At 33.9% G+C, this 19,003-nt stretch overlaps 1 protein-coding gene across 1 annotated transcript in view; it reads left to right on the top strand.

The window, feature by feature from the left end:
- The window catches only part of CSMD3 (CUB and Sushi multiple domains 3), a 1,093,095-nt gene that overhangs the window by 758,807 nt on the left and 315,285 nt on the right, over positions 1-19,003 (top strand). The window contains exon 24 of the mRNA XM_033126920.1: positions 9,568-9,724. Coding sequence (XP_032982811.1) covers positions 9,568-9,724 — 157 coding nt within the window. The remainder of the gene's footprint in view (positions 1-9,567; positions 9,725-19,003) is intronic.

The following is a 19,003-nucleotide window of genomic DNA, read 5'->3' as shown; positions in this document are numbered from 1 at the left end:
TTTTTTACTTTATGATGCATACATTTTAATGTTTCAGTAACACCAAAATAAGAACACTTTCATTCCAAACATCTTATATTCACTGAATCATTTATATGTAAGTCATAATTAACACATGAATGGTCGTTTCTTTAAGAAATACAGCAACAATTGAGTTTTATTTTGATGTCTACTAAGTAACTTATTTATCTCTGTTGGTACATGGATAATTCTTTGCATTTATGACTGCAGAAAAATTCGTATTTCATAAATACATAAAACTAAAAACTCAATATTTATAAATTATTTAAGAAAAGATTAACTTTGTTAAGAAACATTGAGTGTAAAATTTATGAATTTGTTTTAAAAGTTTGAAATAATCAAATGTCCTATTTTTTAAAAGATATAATTTTAGGTGAGTAAATATTTCCATAATTGCTGATTCATATTTTGCAAAGTAACGTTTTGGGAAATATAGTTTATATACATTATTAGAATAAAAATAAACAGTTCTATAAAATCACATTTAAATAAATAATCACATACATTATTCCTAAATTATGAGATTTTTTTTAAGCCAGTAAGACATTCAACATAATTCTGTTTTTATAAGTCCTGAAAAAAAATTCTGATATCTCAGGTTGGCAGGGGAATCTTGTTTAAGCAGTGATTTTAGATCATTGGTTATTTACTGCTTTTAAAAAGAGTATTGTTTTGATAATAATTGAAGGTTCTCTAACACAAACAGTTCTGCATGCATGTCCGATTTGTATAGATATGGGAAAGATTTCCTGCAGTACACCAAGACATATACAATATTAGTATTTAGATCTATTCCCTTTTTTTGCACTTTACTCCATCAGGCTAACTACAGGGAAAACATTATCAAGACATAGGTCAGAAGGGTAATCACAGCCACTAATCTATATCACACAAACAACAATAATAAACATGTATTTATGTATTAAAGTTAGAAATTGCTTCCCCACACCTACCGCCAACCTTCCTATAATGTTTCTCTACTCTCTCTCTATGATGCTTGAAACATAACCATTACTTTCCCATAATGAATGATGGTTATTATTTGGAAAATTGATTTGGAATAATAAGTGATATTTTTAAAAAATAAAATAGTCCTAGTGTGTTCCTCAGAATGCTCTCTGACTAATGTCATATGTACTTATTTGGAGTAAGATTATATGCACTTGTGATCTGTGTGACTTTAAGGAAGGGCAGGACCTCGTAATAAGAGACAATGTGATGGGATGTGATGATGAGAGAGAAAGGTTAAAAAAAACCAAAAACAAAGAAAACTCAATTTAATGCACTGTCGTGGATTTCATTAAATAATAATTTTCTTTCATTAATGAAAGTATAAAGTTTATATTCCCAACAGTTTTTAAGATTTTTTTTTGGTAGTTTTCCTAGAATAAATATGTTTCCCAAAGTTAAAAAGATTCTAAATATTACAATGGAAACACCAATTCAGTTATCCCCTTACTACTAGTTTTGCCTGGGATGTATTCTAAATTATTACTTTAAAATAACTTTAACCAGTCACTACTTAGAGACAGTTTGAGATGGACTCTTACACTCCAGGTTTGTCTTCTTCATGGCTTGTTTTCTTCTTCATCCGTGTAAAACATAAGATGTTTAAATGTTACCTTAATCCTTCCATTAATTCCATGGACAAGTATTAGCTCAAAGATACCTACTGACACAGGCACAGTGGGTCATGCATAAGCAGACTGATGCACCCTCCAAAGGAAAAATGAAAAATTCTCACATTATTGAGTCCAGAGTCCTCTTAGCATGAAAGATCATTTTCCTAAATGCAAACTAGTCCATGAGAGCCCATCCCTATCCCCAGCACTTTCTGATATGAAACCTGGTAGAATCAGTTCTCTTCCTCCATTCAGACGAGGAAATAAGAAGAAATAAGTAAAACAAATAGTCCATTATAGAACCCTCTCCTCCCTGACTGAGAGAATTTAAAATCATTTCTTATGTGGTAAGATTGGCTACATTCTCTTGTAATCTTTATGAGTATAGAATCCGGAAAGTTTATTTTTGTGTCAGGTTTCATTTACTATATAGCATCACTGTATTGGATTCTAATAAAAACAGAAATGACAACAACAATAAAAAAAAAAAAAGTACTTGTATTTATATCTAAACACACACACACACACACACACCTTTCCTCTCTGAGAGTTAACAATGTAGGCTGACACTCACTCACCCACTCACTCTTTCCCTTCTTCTTCTTTCCATAAAGGACTTGAGTTATTTATAACCACACTAGTAAAATTTATATCAAGTGTAGACAATCATGTGACTCTTCTATGCAGTTTATTACTGGCACCACTGCCAGATTTTCTGATTCATTAGAACTGGGGAAAGCTGTTTCTGTAGGTCTGCACCTACAATTATGGATTTTCATAAAGCTCTCCAGATTGACTGATGACCAGCAGATTTGGGAATTATGAGTATACCCTTCTTTAGTCACTTATTTTCAATGGGCAAGCATAATGAACTTCCTAGGCCCTTACTCAAAATACGTAATTTCATTAATTATTTCAATTTACATTTATATAATAGGAGGTGTTTATTATACATAGGTTCTTAATATGCAACAATGAATAAGTCCCATTGTCAGCTTGATAGGACAAAAGCTGAATGCCAATCAGAAATACTATTCCTGTTTTTGTTGCTGTGTTTAGCAAACACAAAATTCAAGGCAATCTTTTTTACCACAGTCAGTATTGTGTAGTTTCAAGACTTGTTTCTTACTCTGCATGTAGACTAAATGGACGATCATGGAGGAGAGCCGGTCAAATTACTCAAAGTTGATTTTGAGAGTCCAAAAGAAAGGCTTAGAATGATTGATATCATATTTATGAAAATTTAAATGGTTGAAGGACTTGATTAATAACCTTATTTTAGAGGTACAATAAGAAGGTTATTAATGTGTTGTTGTTTTCTAAGATGTATTATTCTCAAGCTCTTTGTCTGTCCTATCTGAGTCTTTGGGAATGATACTTGTAAGAGCCTATTGTTAAATTTTCAGTAATTTTGTGAGCTGGTTGTTATGCATAGCCATTATTAAAAATCGAATTATATCACAATTACATTACAATTAAATTACATTAAAAATAAAGGTAATAAATTCAACTTTTCATTTTCTAGTTATTTTACTGCTTTTACTGTTACTTGTGCTTTTTAGGATAGTTATGCATATTGTATCTCTGTGGTAGAAATACTTTGTCAGAGAGTGTATCTCTTCCCAACTTGGAATTTAATGATGTTACATTGATAGCTTGATCTTATTCACAGTAAGGATATTTACATGGTAGAAATTGGCAAACACTGCAAATCCTGACATGGTTTATTGTTTTGTTCATTACCTATGCTTAAGTAGAAACGGGTTGTGTCTGTAGCCATTATATTGTGAACAGCACAAAAAATTGATAAAATATATTTTCTAGTATTTGAAAACTATTCTGCTTAGCAAAGAAGTTGCTCATATCATTTACAAACCAGTGAAGCTTTGGTATAACTTTGTTTTTGATATTTCACTGTCATCTTGTTAACGTGAAAAAATCAAGTGATATTCATTTAGGAACAACACTTATTTGTCAGTTGCAATTATAAGTTGCAGATAAAAATGTTTGGCAAAAACACAAAGTATTCTGGAGGAATCAGTTAGCTCTATGGAATTTACAATAACAAATATAATATGTTTTATTACTATTTGTAAGTTGCATGCTACACATTCATTAAATTAGGGATTCTCAAACAAGTCTATGGAACAAATTGGGCCTGACACCTGTTTCTGTAAATAAAAGTTTATTGGGAGAAAGCCATGTTCATTCATTTACATAATGTTTATGGCTGCTTTTGTGCTACAATGACAGGACTGAGCAGTTGTAATAGAGATGTTATGTCCCCAACAGCCTAAAATATTTACTATTTAATCCTTTTCCAAAAAAGTTTGTCAACCTCTGTTTAAGTCAATAAAATCTATTGTTAAAAACGGTATGAATATATACATTGCCCAATTTTGTTTGTTTCAGAGTTGATTGTGAAATATTTTCCAGCACAGCAGTAAGCTCAGATGTCCAACACGTATTTCTATCAACTCTGCTGTTGTTTACTGCTAATTCATTGTCATCTTTCCTCCCCAAAGCACTCTCTAAATATTAATTAGTATAAAGTGCTGTGGTAAGCCTCATAAAGCCATTCATTCTCTCCCATACTGAAGATCACAGAAGTGAAATGATTTGTGACAGGCCATATAGCTTTAATGGTATAGCTGGGACTTCAACTTTGTTACATAACCACAGAGCTAATGCCCCTGAAAAGCTGACCCTTCATCGTGCCCTCAACTCCCTCACTAAAATGTACTTGCTTTTATAATTGAGGACACATTATATAGCTGTTTCAAAGACATAAATATTTCAGTACAAACAAAAGTTCTCTGCTGTTTCACTTTATTTTTAGAGAAAACCTAATAAGGTTTAGAATATAATCCTTTCTGATTAACCACTGTAAAATTTACTATTTTTTCATTCAAACGTTGACATCTTACTTACCTTGTTAGAAAAACGTATTTAAATTTCCAAATTAACCTATAAAACAAATGAACAAAAATGAAAATTCCGGTATCCATGAGCAGTAATAATTTAAAGGTTTGTATGATTGTACATAGGTACATGTGTAATTTTTTTCTTTTTATTTTTTATGTACTTTCTGCTCTTGGGTTTAGATAATACCTTACTTGCTAATTCATTTGAGAAATGACTGAGAATATGCCTTTTAATCATATATTTATTATAAAATCAACAGCAGTTTTGAGTGTTAGTAAGCAGTTCATCATAACAAGGTTTGACCTTTCAGATCCAGAAGGGTCTGTTCATCATAACTAATTTCAAGCCCTGGTCTATAACAAACGGTTTAGTAATTGAATCATGGCAATATTAAGTTCTGATCTGTTCTAGTGTTAGACTACCAGGTTAATTGCAACCTTTTACAAATTACAGTCCTATCAAAGAGTTTCATTAATGTTATAAAAGCTCTCAATGCCTTTCATGATATTAATTCTTAAGTCAACTTGAAATTCTACATTTGACATAAAAATAAGTCATTACCTGAATTAGATGTTAAGTAACTAAGAATATTTCTGAAGAACACCAAGAGTTCTTTCCTGTCCAATTAAAAACTATAATATTATACAGTTATCTTATTCTTTTATAGTATAGCTAAGTTCTTAAAAAATAGATATTGATTAAGACATATGCTGAAAATAATAATAATAATAATAATAATAATAATAATAATAATTTACTTTTAAAAAAGGAAAAGGGAAAAGAAAAGAAAATAGTTCCCCAAAATAAAATATCCTTAAATATCCTGATTTTAATGAGAATAGAAATATGAGAAATAACAATCTCAAATAAAAGTTCCGTGTGGTTCTGATTAGACCCAATAGTCATGCTGTACAGTAAATTTACTTTTCAGTGAAACATGTATATTTTTGTTTTTTTTCTCTTATTTGTATGCTTATATTCATATTTACTTCAAAAGTGATTTTTTTGGCTGCACAACTTTGTCCTATATGACATTATACATTGCCTATATGCTTCCATATGTATTTGAATATATTTGAAGGATTTTATTTACAAGTTCAATAGCATTGAGTTGATTATTGCTATGAAACTCTTCTCTTTTTGAAGCCTTCCTAATTAACACTTGCTTTTCATTAGATTTAATGATTTTGTACATGCTTCTGAAATTCACAGTTGAATGATCATGCTTCATTTTATTTTGATTATGATAGGGGTGCTTCTATACTATTTGTTTTCTACCTTCTGACTCTAGATTGTTAAATAAACTGTAGTGAATGTTGATGCCTAATTAGATCCCCCAGCTGGGCTTAGGATAATTTTTGTTTGTTTGTTTGTTTTAGTATTAGCTCTTCATGTCTTTTCGTTCAGGGATTATTCTTAAAATTATTTCTTAAACTTTATTTAAAGGAAGACAATATAAATATGTCTCTCTTATAATAGACAACATTGGATTTTTTTTTTTCCATTGGGTAAAAATGACGTCTCATTTTTTGTTTTTAAATCTTAGTCCCAGCACCTAACACAATGCATGGAAATAAACATGTGTTGAATTATTTTGTTAGTTTTTACATTGTTATATATCGAAATGAATTATATGTATGGAATAAAGTAATGGTTTCTGCTATCATTAACCTTTTTTATCATTATCACTGAAAATTTGAGAAAAAAACATTAGGAGAGACTTAAAAAATAACAAAAACAAATTTCAACAACCAATTTTTATTTACTCAGTTATATCAAGTAATTTTTTAGTTTATATTTTCCTTTTTATTTGGCTGTTTTTGAAAGACAGCGTTCTCACAATATATCCACACAAGAAAGTAGAACTAGTTGAATCCAAGAACATTTATTTATACTTAAAACATAGGAATCAAGTTATATGTTAGTGAGAAGTGAAGGAAATAAAAGGAAAATATTCTTTGACAACAATTAACCACAGATAAGATCCACTAGATCTGCTATTTAAATGATTTTTGTGTGAATGTGTAGCTCTAATTATAGGATTTATAAACTATATCAGATATAATCATAAAACAAATGTATTCAGAAGCAGACTTCTGAGAATATTGAACATTTGAAACTCATAGACACAAAAGTTGTGTTTTCTGATAAGCAATGTTTTCTTGTGTCTGATTTATCCCTGATTAATGTTTTTCTTAAGTGAAGAGTTGGATTATATGTAATCAAACAAAAAAAATTCCTGAGCTAACAAACCTCAACATTTGGTTCAGTCTTATTGAAGGCAAATAAATTCTTACTGAAATCTAAAGCAGAAACTTATTTGTACAATAACTTATTTGTTAAGTTATTCTAATTTGTTAGATTAGATTCCACCATAGGTTCAAGGTATTCCAGTATAATTTTAGAAATTTGTTCATACATACAGCTCTCTATCTAGTACTCCAATATTCTTTAAATAGTCAGCACACATTTTTTTTTCCCGACAGAAAGATCTTGAATAAAAAGTGACCAGGAAGATGTTTGCTATTATCAATTCATTAAACATGTTTGCTTGAATTTAAGAGTCTCACTTCCTCTTTTTCTCCCTCTTATTTTCCCACCCTCTCTGTTACAATACAAGTAAATAAGCTGGTGGAGCATAAAGGGGGCATATGGGGCTGAAATTCCCTCAGAGAAAGAGCAGGAAGGGCCTGGGTACTGGAGACTTAGGAATTTCTGTGCAGAAAAAGTAATGGGTAATATGGTTAGAAGAGGTCCTGAACAAAAACAATATTTGTAGAACATGTTAAATAAAATCGTTCTTGTTAAATTAAATCTTTATTGTCTTTGTAACATTTAAACTTGTATCAATAAAAAGGATGTGTAAAACTATAAATAGCTAAAGATAAATAAGCACATACTTAAGGTACTTCCATAACCAGAGGGAAGAAAGACCAAGTTAAATACATAACAGGTGCTACTCATTAAATTTGAACTATGGAAGTGTTAAAAGATACATTTGAAAATAATTTTTTAAGTTTTGAGAAATCTTAAGATAATTCAATGAGAAAAAGAGAGAGAGAAGGGGAGAGAGAGAGAGAGAGACAGAGAGAGAGAGAGAGAGACCTTCTAGAATTTGGCCAATGATTTTAAAATTTAAGATTTTATTAGGAGACTTTAAAAGAGATTAGTCACTGCTGAAAATGTAGTTATTAGAGTGGAAATCGAGTAGAAGATTATTTAAAATACAGAAGAAAAATAAATTTCAGAAGAGAAAACATAAGAGAATTGCAATACAGCTTTGGAGACTGAATATGCAAATAACAGGCATTCTAGGTGAAAAGTAGAAGGGTCAAAAAGACAGGGGAATAACAATAAAAACTCAAGAACATTTCCCTGAGTTGAAGAAAATCTTGACTCTGTAGATACAAAAGTCTCCTTACTTCATTTGAATAATATAGATAGAAATATGGTGAAATTTTCCAATTCATTTTATTAAGTTAAACAACATGAAATCCTGATAATTTGAAAGGAAAAAAAAAGAAAATTATACAGGATTTTTTATAAGTTATAGAAAACTTTCTAAATAGCTTATTAAATTAAACCCTACAATCTAGCATGAAAAAATATATCATGCAGATTAAAAATAATAATAATGAATTGCACTGTGTACCACCTAGAAATCATCTCTTAGGTGACATCAGTGTTATGAATCCCTCTTTACTTTTGGGAAACACTAGTGCCATGGCAAGATCACTGGATTAGGAGTTCAGTGATATAATTTTTACTCTAATGTCAGGTCGGAAGTAAGTAAGTAAATTTCAGTCAAGACAAGTGAAGTTGAGCAGAATTTCTCAGCTTATTCTATTCATTATTACTCACCTAAGGAGCCCCTAAGCCCCAACTCCATGAAACTAAGAACTATGGAATAAGACTTGTTAAATACAGCTGATCTTTGTGGGACCACCAATCATTGTGATATCTAAGTCTTCATGACCCTCAAGAACCAATTTTCACCCTGTTGGGGTAATAACTACTGCATTGAAACTGCATGCCTTAGGGGAAAAAAGAATGGTAATGTACATTGCTGGTAAACCTTTAGTTTAATTACTGTACACATTTTGGAAAATAATCTGACAATCTATGAACATTTGAATCCAGAAATGGCATATTTTGAAAACTAGCTCATTGAAATCCAAGTACTAAAAATAAGAGGTTATATATAAGAAGTTGATTTTAGCATTACTTTTAGTGGCAAACAACTCAAGTTCGTTATGGGAATGATACTCGCAAGTTGTGATAATGTCACTGTATGAAATATTACACAGCGCTCAAACGGAAGACTCTATATCTACTGACCTAAAAAGATGTTTGTAATGCATTGGTAAAAGAAAAGCAAATTAGAGTGCAATGAGAAATTGCACCTTCAGAAGAATGAGAATGAGGGAGAGATGTTTGGGAGCTTATCAGTTTTGCTTTTGTATATTAAAATTCATTTCTGAAAGTATGTAATACTCTTCTAACAATCTTTTAAAAATGTAAAAGAATGAGATAAGTTAGAGGACATGGATTAATTATAGAAATTGCAAAAGAAGTAAGTACTGTATTTTATATTAATCATGATATTAGAAAAACAAGTGTTTGGTCCCCTTGAGTAAGTTGCAGAAAAACAATCCGCCAAACAACTTTGGAAACCAATCTTTCGTAGATATTCTCAATTTTGAATCGCCTGCCATAAACAAAGCATTGCTTTTATAATAAGAGAAAAAGTTATATAAAATGAGTTTGAGTATAACTTAGATTCTGCTGACCTTGGAATTTAAAAATTAGACATGTGGAACGTAACCCTTAACCTGGTATTTGTAAGAATTAACATATATGCATAATTGTCCTTGGGAAACATGTAGTAAACTGATTTAGGAAGAATATAATAATTTCCTCTTTTTTGTAGATATAAATACATCATCTGAATTGGTTATTACTGACACACTTACATTTTAATTTTCAATGTATTTTACAGATTTATGATGGAAAAGATAAAACGACTCATCTATTAGGTGCTTTTACTGGTGCAGCTATGCGAGGACTGACACTTAGTAGTACTTCAAATCAGCTCTGGCTAGAATTTAATTCTGATTCTGAAGGGACAGATGAAGGCTTTCAACTTGTCTATACTAGTAAGTATTTTGGAAGAATAAATATGTCAAACACTGATGCTAAGTATTTATTAAATAATTGCAGTACACCAGGTGAAGTAAAATCCAACATTTGATCAATTTGCGGTTTGCAACTCCCTTCTACATATCTAATTTTCTTTAACAACTCCATAAATTAGAGGTATTCTATTGTTGTTTTACATTTGCAACAACTAAGATTTAGAAAGGTTAAGTAATTTGTGGCTTTGAGCTTATTCATTTATGTATTTTTAAAATGGCAGTATTCTCCCCACCCAATATTTAAATACAGTTAAACTTTTTAATAGATGGAAATCCAATGTTTGAGCTCACACACAATACGTATGTAATAGTTAAAATTGGTCAATCATTGATGATAAATGTATGGTTTCAAGTTATTTTACATTAAGGAGTAGCCAAGTGTTTTATTTTGTCTGCATTTGTGTTGATTTGCCTTATTAAAAATAAATTCATACTAACCTATTTTATTATACCTATCAGCTGTTCTGACAATTACACATGTAGAATTTCTAAGACTGAGAACCATAGGTAAATGAGTTACATCAATCGTTATATGAATTAAATGAATTTATTTTACCAATGACATAATATAAGATACCGAGTAATTACATCAATGAACAAAGATTGTATCCAAATGATATACTTATTGAGTTTCTACTCTGTGTGAGACACTGTACTAAGAAAGTAAAGCACATGTAAATTTTAGGCGGTTACTGGCTGTGCGTTTTATAAATTTACAATCTATCACATGTTGGAAGTTTAAAATACTCATTTAATGTAGCAAAATAAATTAAGTAGCGACATTCAGAAAACTTTACTCTTAGAATATTTGAAAAAAATCTAAAGCTCCCTATAAATTATTTTCAAGAAGTCAGAAGAAAGGAAAGTATTACAGAAATTGGAAAAATAAAAATGTTACAGCATTAAAGTGAGTACATGGGGTCCTTAAGGGCATTGAAATCAAATTATCATTTGTAAAAATATTCTTTCTTGATGATATGAGAAGTAGGAGACAGGAGAGTATAATGACTCTCAGTGTATAATGCTGAGAGATTACTCTTACTGCCTGTTTATTTCAAGGCTTTTTCTACCTGTTCTTGAACTATTACAGCATTAGGTTTAAGGAAACATAAATAAACAAAATGAATGTCGAATACCGATTTTTCAGTTCTCAGTGTTGTGCACAATGTGATTTCTTCTAAGTCCTTCCAAAGACAAATGAAAATCTAAGCAAATTGTGTGACAGATACTATTGTGTGATGGACTAAAACTAATGGTGTTGAAGATTACTGCTCAAATATAATTGATGTGATCTGCTCAGCAGGGCAAATATTTTTACATCTGCTTTCCTCTTCTCGTTTCCCTGATTTCTAACAGATTGCTGACATTTTTTTCAAGTCATGGCTCAACGTTTACATAACGGTCTTTCTTTTTTTTTTATGCATCAGTGTGCATTTATCCTTGTCTAAAATGTTAGTGGGTTTCATAGAGGAAATCTAGATTTTCTTTTCTGATATTTGAATTTTATGCCATTTCAGATCATTAATGTAAAGTTACTGGGCATTGTAGGACAAACCTAGGTTTTAAATTGTATGGGCTCTCAGGAGTCTGGAATGAGGAAAATCATTGCCGTTATTGGCATGGCATGCACTGTTGGATGTCAAAAAAAGAGAAACCTTAAAAAGCAAATAATTGAAGTCACCCTTCTTTTTCAATGATTCTAGTTGTTCATTATAGAATGCATGTTTTTATGAAGATGGGAAGCTATAAATTTGGGAAGAAGGTATAAGCAATTATTTTTTTAAAGGGCAGATGTATACTATAAATACTTTTCAGTCTCAGAACTGAAAGTAACATATTTCAGTCAGACCTGGTCCTAAAATATTTGTAGCCTGCTTGCAAGGTGTCCCTAGATACTACCAGGTAAGTAAATGCTTATGGGGACAGAGCCAGGAGTGCAGTTTCCAGGCTCTCGGCCTTACGTGGAAAGGTGCTGGCTTGGCTAGTAAATGGCCACCAACTGTGATCGGATGGCCATAAGCTGTGGCTATTTGGCTGTCAGCTGTAACCAGTGAGCCATTGGCCACTAACATAACTGCTGTGGTTGCGCTAGCATCGGATGGTGGCTGAGCTAGCAAGTGGGGATTGCAGTTAGCAAGTGAGGTTGGTTGACAAAGAAGCAGACTGATCGTGTGGCTCCTGTTTCCTGTGTCTCTAACCCAGCCGCCAGTGAGAATATAGTGGTATGATGCCCCTATCTAGGGCTCCGTGGGTGTTCCTGCTTGGCCTCACCATATCCTGCGTTCCTGTGCAGGGACCAGGAGCTGAGACCCTGCATGACAATGCTCCTATGATTTTTCCAAACCAACAGCTGTGTTTTGAGCCCCTCTGTTGGGGTGTGGGGGGCGGGGATGGGGGCTGAAAGTAGTAACATGTCTGTTGTTAATTGTATTTGTTTCCAAGTGTAACTATTGATTTTTACAATGGCAACCTTTCTACATACTGCAATTACCTTAATAGTTAACTACAGATTTCCTAGCTTTGAAATCAGCTTACTCTTATCCTACAAACACATTTTGGTTTCCAGCTATAGCACTGGTGCCCAGGCTGCTTTCTCCCATCTCCAGTAGGTGTTTCCCCACTGACACTTACTCTGATTTCTTCAGCCAGTGTTAGCCTACTTTTAAACATTTTTATCTAAAACTAATATAACAGTTATCCCACTGGATTATGGCTATACATTTTTGCAAACATATTCTGCATAGTTCTTCAGTGGGTTATCTCCCTTCATAATGCCTTTAGTCAGTTTTATTTCAATTGCATCATTTTACATATTCTTAGTATATTAACATGTAGTCTTAATACTGAGTTTATAAAATGCCTTTGTGGCATACAAGAAGATTCTATTATGCCACATATTTTAAATATTCACAGAATTCTTTTTTTTTCCTAATTTACTTATTTTGTTTTTTTAGTAACACTTTAACTTTTCGTTTTATGTTTATTGAAATTTTGTATACTTATTTTCACATTCAATATTATTTTATATTAATTTCAGGTATACAGCATAGTGGTTAGACATTTATATAATTTAAGAAGTGATCCTCTGACTAGTCCGGTACTCACCTGGCACTAGGCATAGTTATTACCATATTATTAACTATATTCTCTGTGCTGTACTTTATATCCCCATTTGTATTTTGTAACTACCAATTTGTACTTCTTAATCCCTTCACCTTTTTGCTCCTGCCTTCCAACCCCCCTCCCATTTATCACCCTGGTAAGTCTAGGACCCATCTGACACCACACATAGTTATTACAATATTATTGACTATATTCCTTATGCTATACCCTACATCCCCATGACTACTCTATAACAACCAATTTGTAATTCTTAACCTCTTCCCCCTTTTCACTCATCACCAAACCTCCTCCCATCTGGTAACTATCAAAATGTTCTCTGTATCTATGAGTCTGTTTCTATTTTGTATGTTTGTTTGTTTTGTTCTTCAGATTCCACATATATATGAATCAACATTGCATCTGTCTTTCTCTGTCTGACAAACTCCACACAGCACAATATCCTCTAGGTCCATCCATGCACAGCACATGGCAAGAATCCATTTCTATCCATGGCCAAGCAGTACTCCCTTGTATACATGCACCACCTCTTCTTTATCCCTCCTTCCATCAGCAGACACTCAGGCTGCCTCCACATCTTGGCGATTTTAAACAATGCTGCAATGAACATACAGACGCATAAGTCTCCTCCAAGTAGAGTTTTGGGTTTCTTTGGAGAAATACACAGAAGTGAGATTACTGGCTTCTTCTTCTTGTCTCTTGTTATAGTCTTTGTTTTAGTCTAGTTTGTCTGGTATAAGTATTGCTACCTCAGCTGTTTTGGTTTCTTTTCATTTTCATGAAATATACTTTTCCCGTCTCTTTAATTTTAGTCTGTGTGTGACTTTCGATTTGAAGTGAGTTTCTTGTAGGCAGCAGATGCGTACGTAAGGGTCTTGTTTTCTTATCCATTCAGCCACCCCATCTTTTGATTGGAACATTTAGTTCATTTACATTTAAAGTAATTGTTTATTGATATGTAGTTATTGTCATTTTATTATTCATATGTTTGACTTTTTTTTTCTTTTTGTCTTAAAAAAATTCATCTAAGATTCCTTGTAATACTGGTTTGGTGGTGATGAACTTCTTAAGCTTTTTCTTGTCTGGGAAGCTCTTTATCTGTACTTCAATTCTAAATGATAGCTTTTGTTGGTAGAGTAATGTTGGCTGTAGGTCCTTGCTTTTCATCACTTAGAATAGTTCATGCCAATCCCTTCTGGCCTGCAAAGTTTCTGTTGAGAAATCAGCTGACTGTCTTATAGGAGTTCCCTTGTAGGTAACTAACTGCTTTTAAGATTCTCTCTTTGTCTTTAAACTTTGGCATTTTAGTTATGATGTGTCTTGTTGTGGGCCTCTTTGGGTTCATCTTGTTTGAGACTCTGCACTTCTTGGGCTTGTATATCTATTTCCTTCACCAGGTTAGGGGATTTTTCAGTCATTATTTCTTCAAATAGGTTTTTAATTCCTTGCTCTCTTGTCTGTCTAGTACCCCTATGATGCTAATGTTTGTACCTTTGATGTTGTTCCAGAAGCCCTTTAATCTAATCTTCATTTTTTTGGACTTTTTCTGTTTTTTTGATTCTCTGTCTGTTTTCTGCCACCTTATCTTGTAAATTGCTGATTTGATGCCTTGTTTCATTTAATCTATTGATTCCCTCTAATGTATTCTTCATTTCAGTTATTGTATCCTTTATTTCTGACTGGTTCTTTTTCCTGTTTTTTATATCCATTTTTACATTTCCTATCTCTTTGTTGAAGTTCTCTCTGCATCATCGAGCATCCTTATAACCAGTGTTTGGATCTCTATATCTAGTAGATTGCTTGTCTCCATTTTGTTTAGTTCTTTTTCCGGATATTTCATTTGTTCTTTTATTTGGACATGTTTCTTTGTCTCCCCATTGTGGCTGCCTCCCTGTGTTTGTTTCTATGTTAGGCAGAGCTGCTATGCCTCCTTATCTTAGTAGAGTGGCCTCATGTAGTAGGAATTCTGTGGGACCCAGTGGTGCAGTCTCCCTTGTCACTAGAGTCAGGTGCTCCAGGTATGTGCCTTATGTGGGTTGTGTGTGCTTTCCTGTTGTTGATCCTTGGTTGCTGTTTGCAAGTCAATGGAAAGGATTGACCGTCAGGCTGATTAGCTGTGAGAACTGGCTGTGACTATAGTGGAGGAGCTATGGTGTAAAGACTAACCCTACAGAGCAGGGTTTGCTTTAACAGGGCTCTGGTGTCTGCCCAGTCTGCCCTTTGTGTTTGTCATTTTGAAAGAAGCCTGGTGATGCTCCAGCTCGGTCTGAATCTGGTCACCAAGCAAGTCACCAAGCCCCAGGACCTCCTAGGAGGGAACCCACTGCAGGCCACGTTTAGCCTAAGCCTCTGCCCTGCCCAGGGCCACCTGATATGAGCCAAAAAACAATCTGCAGATGGCTGCCACCCACACAGAACTAAAGGTACCTCAAGAGACCAATCTGCTATCTGAGGCCAGCTGTCACTCATGCCAGGGTTAGGACTTCTCAGCCAGAGGTACAGGACACACCAAAGTCAGATGCTGCTTGTTTGAGTTTTGTGAAACTTTGAGAGATATTAAGAAAGTCCACAGCATGAGCTAAGACAGGTTCTGTTGAAAAACCCCTGGAAGCAGCTTGGGTGTGCCAGAACATTGGATGGGGTGGGGTCTTGGAGTCACCAGGGCGGGGCAGAGGAAATGTGATAGCCAGTTTAATGGGGACTCAAATATGATGTCTGCTTGCATCTGCATGCAGGGATGCGGAGGGCACAACAAAGAAACAATTGCTTCTGCCAGCTATTCTTTCAAGAAGAAAGCTGCCCCTTTAGCCCTCACCCTGAATGTAGACAATTCAGTTCCTCCCCATATATCCTGGTGTCTTTCAAGCTGCTGCCTCAGTGCTGTAACTCAGAACAAGTGAATCCATTAGCAAGTAGAACTATGCACGGTCCCTTTAAGAGGAGTGCCCTCCATCTCACTCAGCTACAATCTCCACTGGGTTTTACAGCCAGATATTATAGGCACTGCTCTCCCCAGCACTGGAACCCTGGGATGAAGAGGGGCTGGGACCTCTCACTCCTCAGGAAGTGACCTCCACAGCAGAGATTCCCTCCCGATTTTTAATGGTCACGCACGGATGTGTGACTAGCCCATTCTACATCTCTGACCCTCCTACTAGTCTTGAGGTGACTTCTTCTGTATGTCCATATTTGTAGGGCTTATGTTCAGCTAGAGTTCAGGCGATTCTCAATGATGGTTGTTCTGTAGTTTAGTTGTAATTGATGTAGTCTGAGAGGAGGTGAGCACAGTGTTTACCTACTCTGCCATCTTGACTGGAAATATCACAAACTTCTGAGAAGCAGCAAGTCATGTCCTAACATGAGAGAATTTGCTAAGGTGTTAAAATATGGGGAAAAAGTGGAAAATGTCATGTTGTTGTGTTTGAAATTCTGTGTATTCCTAAGTCCAACTCCATCCCTGCCATCCTGTGTAGTATGTTCCCCTTACAATTATTTCAGCTTTGTTTCTGAAACATCTGACTGAGAGAACCCTGGGTGATGCAGAAGAGTTCCCAGGATTCACTTTGAGAGAATTAGAGACAGGAGAGAGGAAATTTGGCTAAGGCAGATCAGGTAAGGATTCATGCATTAGATAGTATTAAAGGTAGTGTTGGTAGGTCACAGAAATGAATGGTGGAGAGTATTCCAAGTAAAGAGGATAGGATGAAGAAAGGGATAGAGATTAGAAAAAAAACATAGGAAGCAGTTTTCAAGGCAAATAATATAATTCAAATTAATCCCATTTACCCAGCTTCTCATAATTTTAGTTTTAGCAAAAACAGGCTTTTTATGACCATCTTTATCTAATGACACTTACTACCTATCTTTCTATTATTCAATTTGTAGACTTGATAACACTTGCTATTGTCTGGTTATTTTCAGTTTTAGGCAGGCAGAATCTCATTTAGCTGAGATAAAAATGAAGAAATATTTTAGAACAGGGCTTTAAGGTGTATTTTATTTCAACTGTCTTGTTTGTTCAGTTGTTATATAGTCACAAAGAATAGCAAATGTACTAGTGGAAACAGTGGTTGTATGCTGTTTTTGATCTCAAGTAAGGAAAAGCCTAATCATGGCTTAAACCAGAATGTATTTTTCTCATATAAGAGAAAGGAAGAGAAAGAAGGTGGGTAGTTCTTGATTCAACTGTTCAGCCTACTCCGTAAGTGCCCTGACCCTTTCTTTCTGCTGTGGTATCTCTAGAGTGTTCACTTTCTGTTCTCATGTTTGTGTGACAGGGCTACAAGATGGGTACTTTAACCCTGGGCACATTTAAGGCAGGGAAAAAAAAGGAACAGGGAGTGCCAACCACATAGGTTCCCTTTATCAGGAATGCAAAATCCTCTGTCAGTCAGTCTCTTATCTCTCTTTGTCTAAAACTGAGCTGTGTATTATGCTTAAATTTTCCAGCAAGGCATACTGGAAAATAAAATACTTGGCAGATTAAATAATTGGTTTAGTATTAGATCATCATGATATACTGTCTAATATAATTGTATTACTACTGGGAACAAAATCGGTTTTTCCTGTTTTGTGTTGGTTGAGGTAGAAAAAAAGAAAAGATATTGAAATGACAACTTACAGTGTCTAGTACAAAATATAGCTGTAACAGATATTCCAAAAAATAATAAGTTCAAAAATATTGTATTAATATATGCCTCCATGATTAATGATATCATGGAATCAAGAGACCCTTGTGTGCTTAGAAAGGAAAAGCATTTGGTTTACTCATGATTAATAATTTTAGCTCTACCATATATACTAAGAAGACAGTGAGCCTCTCTCACTTTCCTCCAACAATAAATAAGTCATATATATATATATATATATATATATATATATATATATATATCTTGTATGAAAATGCTACACCATACTTGAGGGAAGAGAATGTCACATTCCTTTATTTTTCTACAGCAAATTAAATGCCTTCAGTCTTTCTCCTTTAGTTGTTAAGAATAATCTTTTTTAATCTTTTGTGGAGATATTCTTTTTTCTTCCATATAAGTTTCTCAGTCAACTCTAGTTTGATTAGACAATTGAGGTGTGGACAGCTCTGCAGGTTGAATATAAAACCTTTGTGACACTTGGCCAGACCTTGACTGCATTAGGGTATCCCACTGCTTTTCCATCCCTCCAGCCTCTCAGAATTAATTACTTCCCTGAGTCAGATCACTCTTTCATTCTTATAAAAAATAAAGGATATCAGTTATTCTTGCCCTTGAGAAATCTGAAACTCACCCAAATAAAGATCTAGATGAAGCATATTTTCAGGTGTTTTATACAACCACAGATTAGTTGCTAATTTCCCTGTGATCCATAAAGGCATAGTTATCTTTCCTAGAGGGTATAAGGGGGTAAAGTGAGAAAAAAATCACCATTCCTTCTTCTAAAGTTAGAGGAAGATCTTTCTTTTTTTTTCTTTTTGTTTTATTAGTTTCAGGTGTACAAAACAATGTAATAGTCAAACATTTATCATTTATATCCCTCACACAGTGATAACCCCCCGCCCCCCATTGTCTACTACCCCTCTGACGTCTCACACAGCCATTACATTTCCACTACCTCTATTACTAATGCTGTACTCCACTTCTTGTAACTATAGTTAAGCATTAAGTTGTAGAAACTTCATTTCTATTTGGTGACTTATCTTCCCTTTTACTCCACTATTGGAACTAATTTATTGTTGAAATTATTGTTTGGGTCATAGGTTTAATTTTTTTTCTTTTCCCACTGGAATATTTTATGCTCTGGGGATAAAGAAAAGAGTGAATGAGACAAAGTTCCTGCCCACATGGAGCTAACTGTTTAGTGGGACTAGACAGAAAATAAAAATATGAACTCAAGATAAGAGAACTGCATTTAAAATTAACTTTTAATAGTGCAATGGGATAGATAGTACAGAAGGTGGGGCTACTGTAGCTAGTTTGCTCAGAGACTCTGTCTCAGAGGAAGTGTCACTTGAGTTGATACCTGAATTATAAGAAGGGACAACTACATTCAGATCTGAGTTAGAGGTTTCTAGGCAGATATGTCAACAAGTACAAAGACCTAAGAAAGGCCTGAACATGAGTTACGTGT

This window comes from Rhinolophus ferrumequinum, chromosome 14 (genome assembly GCF_004115265.2).
Source record: "Rhinolophus ferrumequinum isolate MPI-CBG mRhiFer1 chromosome 14, mRhiFer1_v1.p, whole genome shotgun sequence".
Classification (NCBI taxonomy): Eukaryota; Metazoa; Chordata; class Mammalia; order Chiroptera; family Rhinolophidae; genus Rhinolophus; species Rhinolophus ferrumequinum.
Note: the sequence above shows the minus strand (reverse complement) of the source record. Positions and strands in the feature narration are given on the sequence as shown.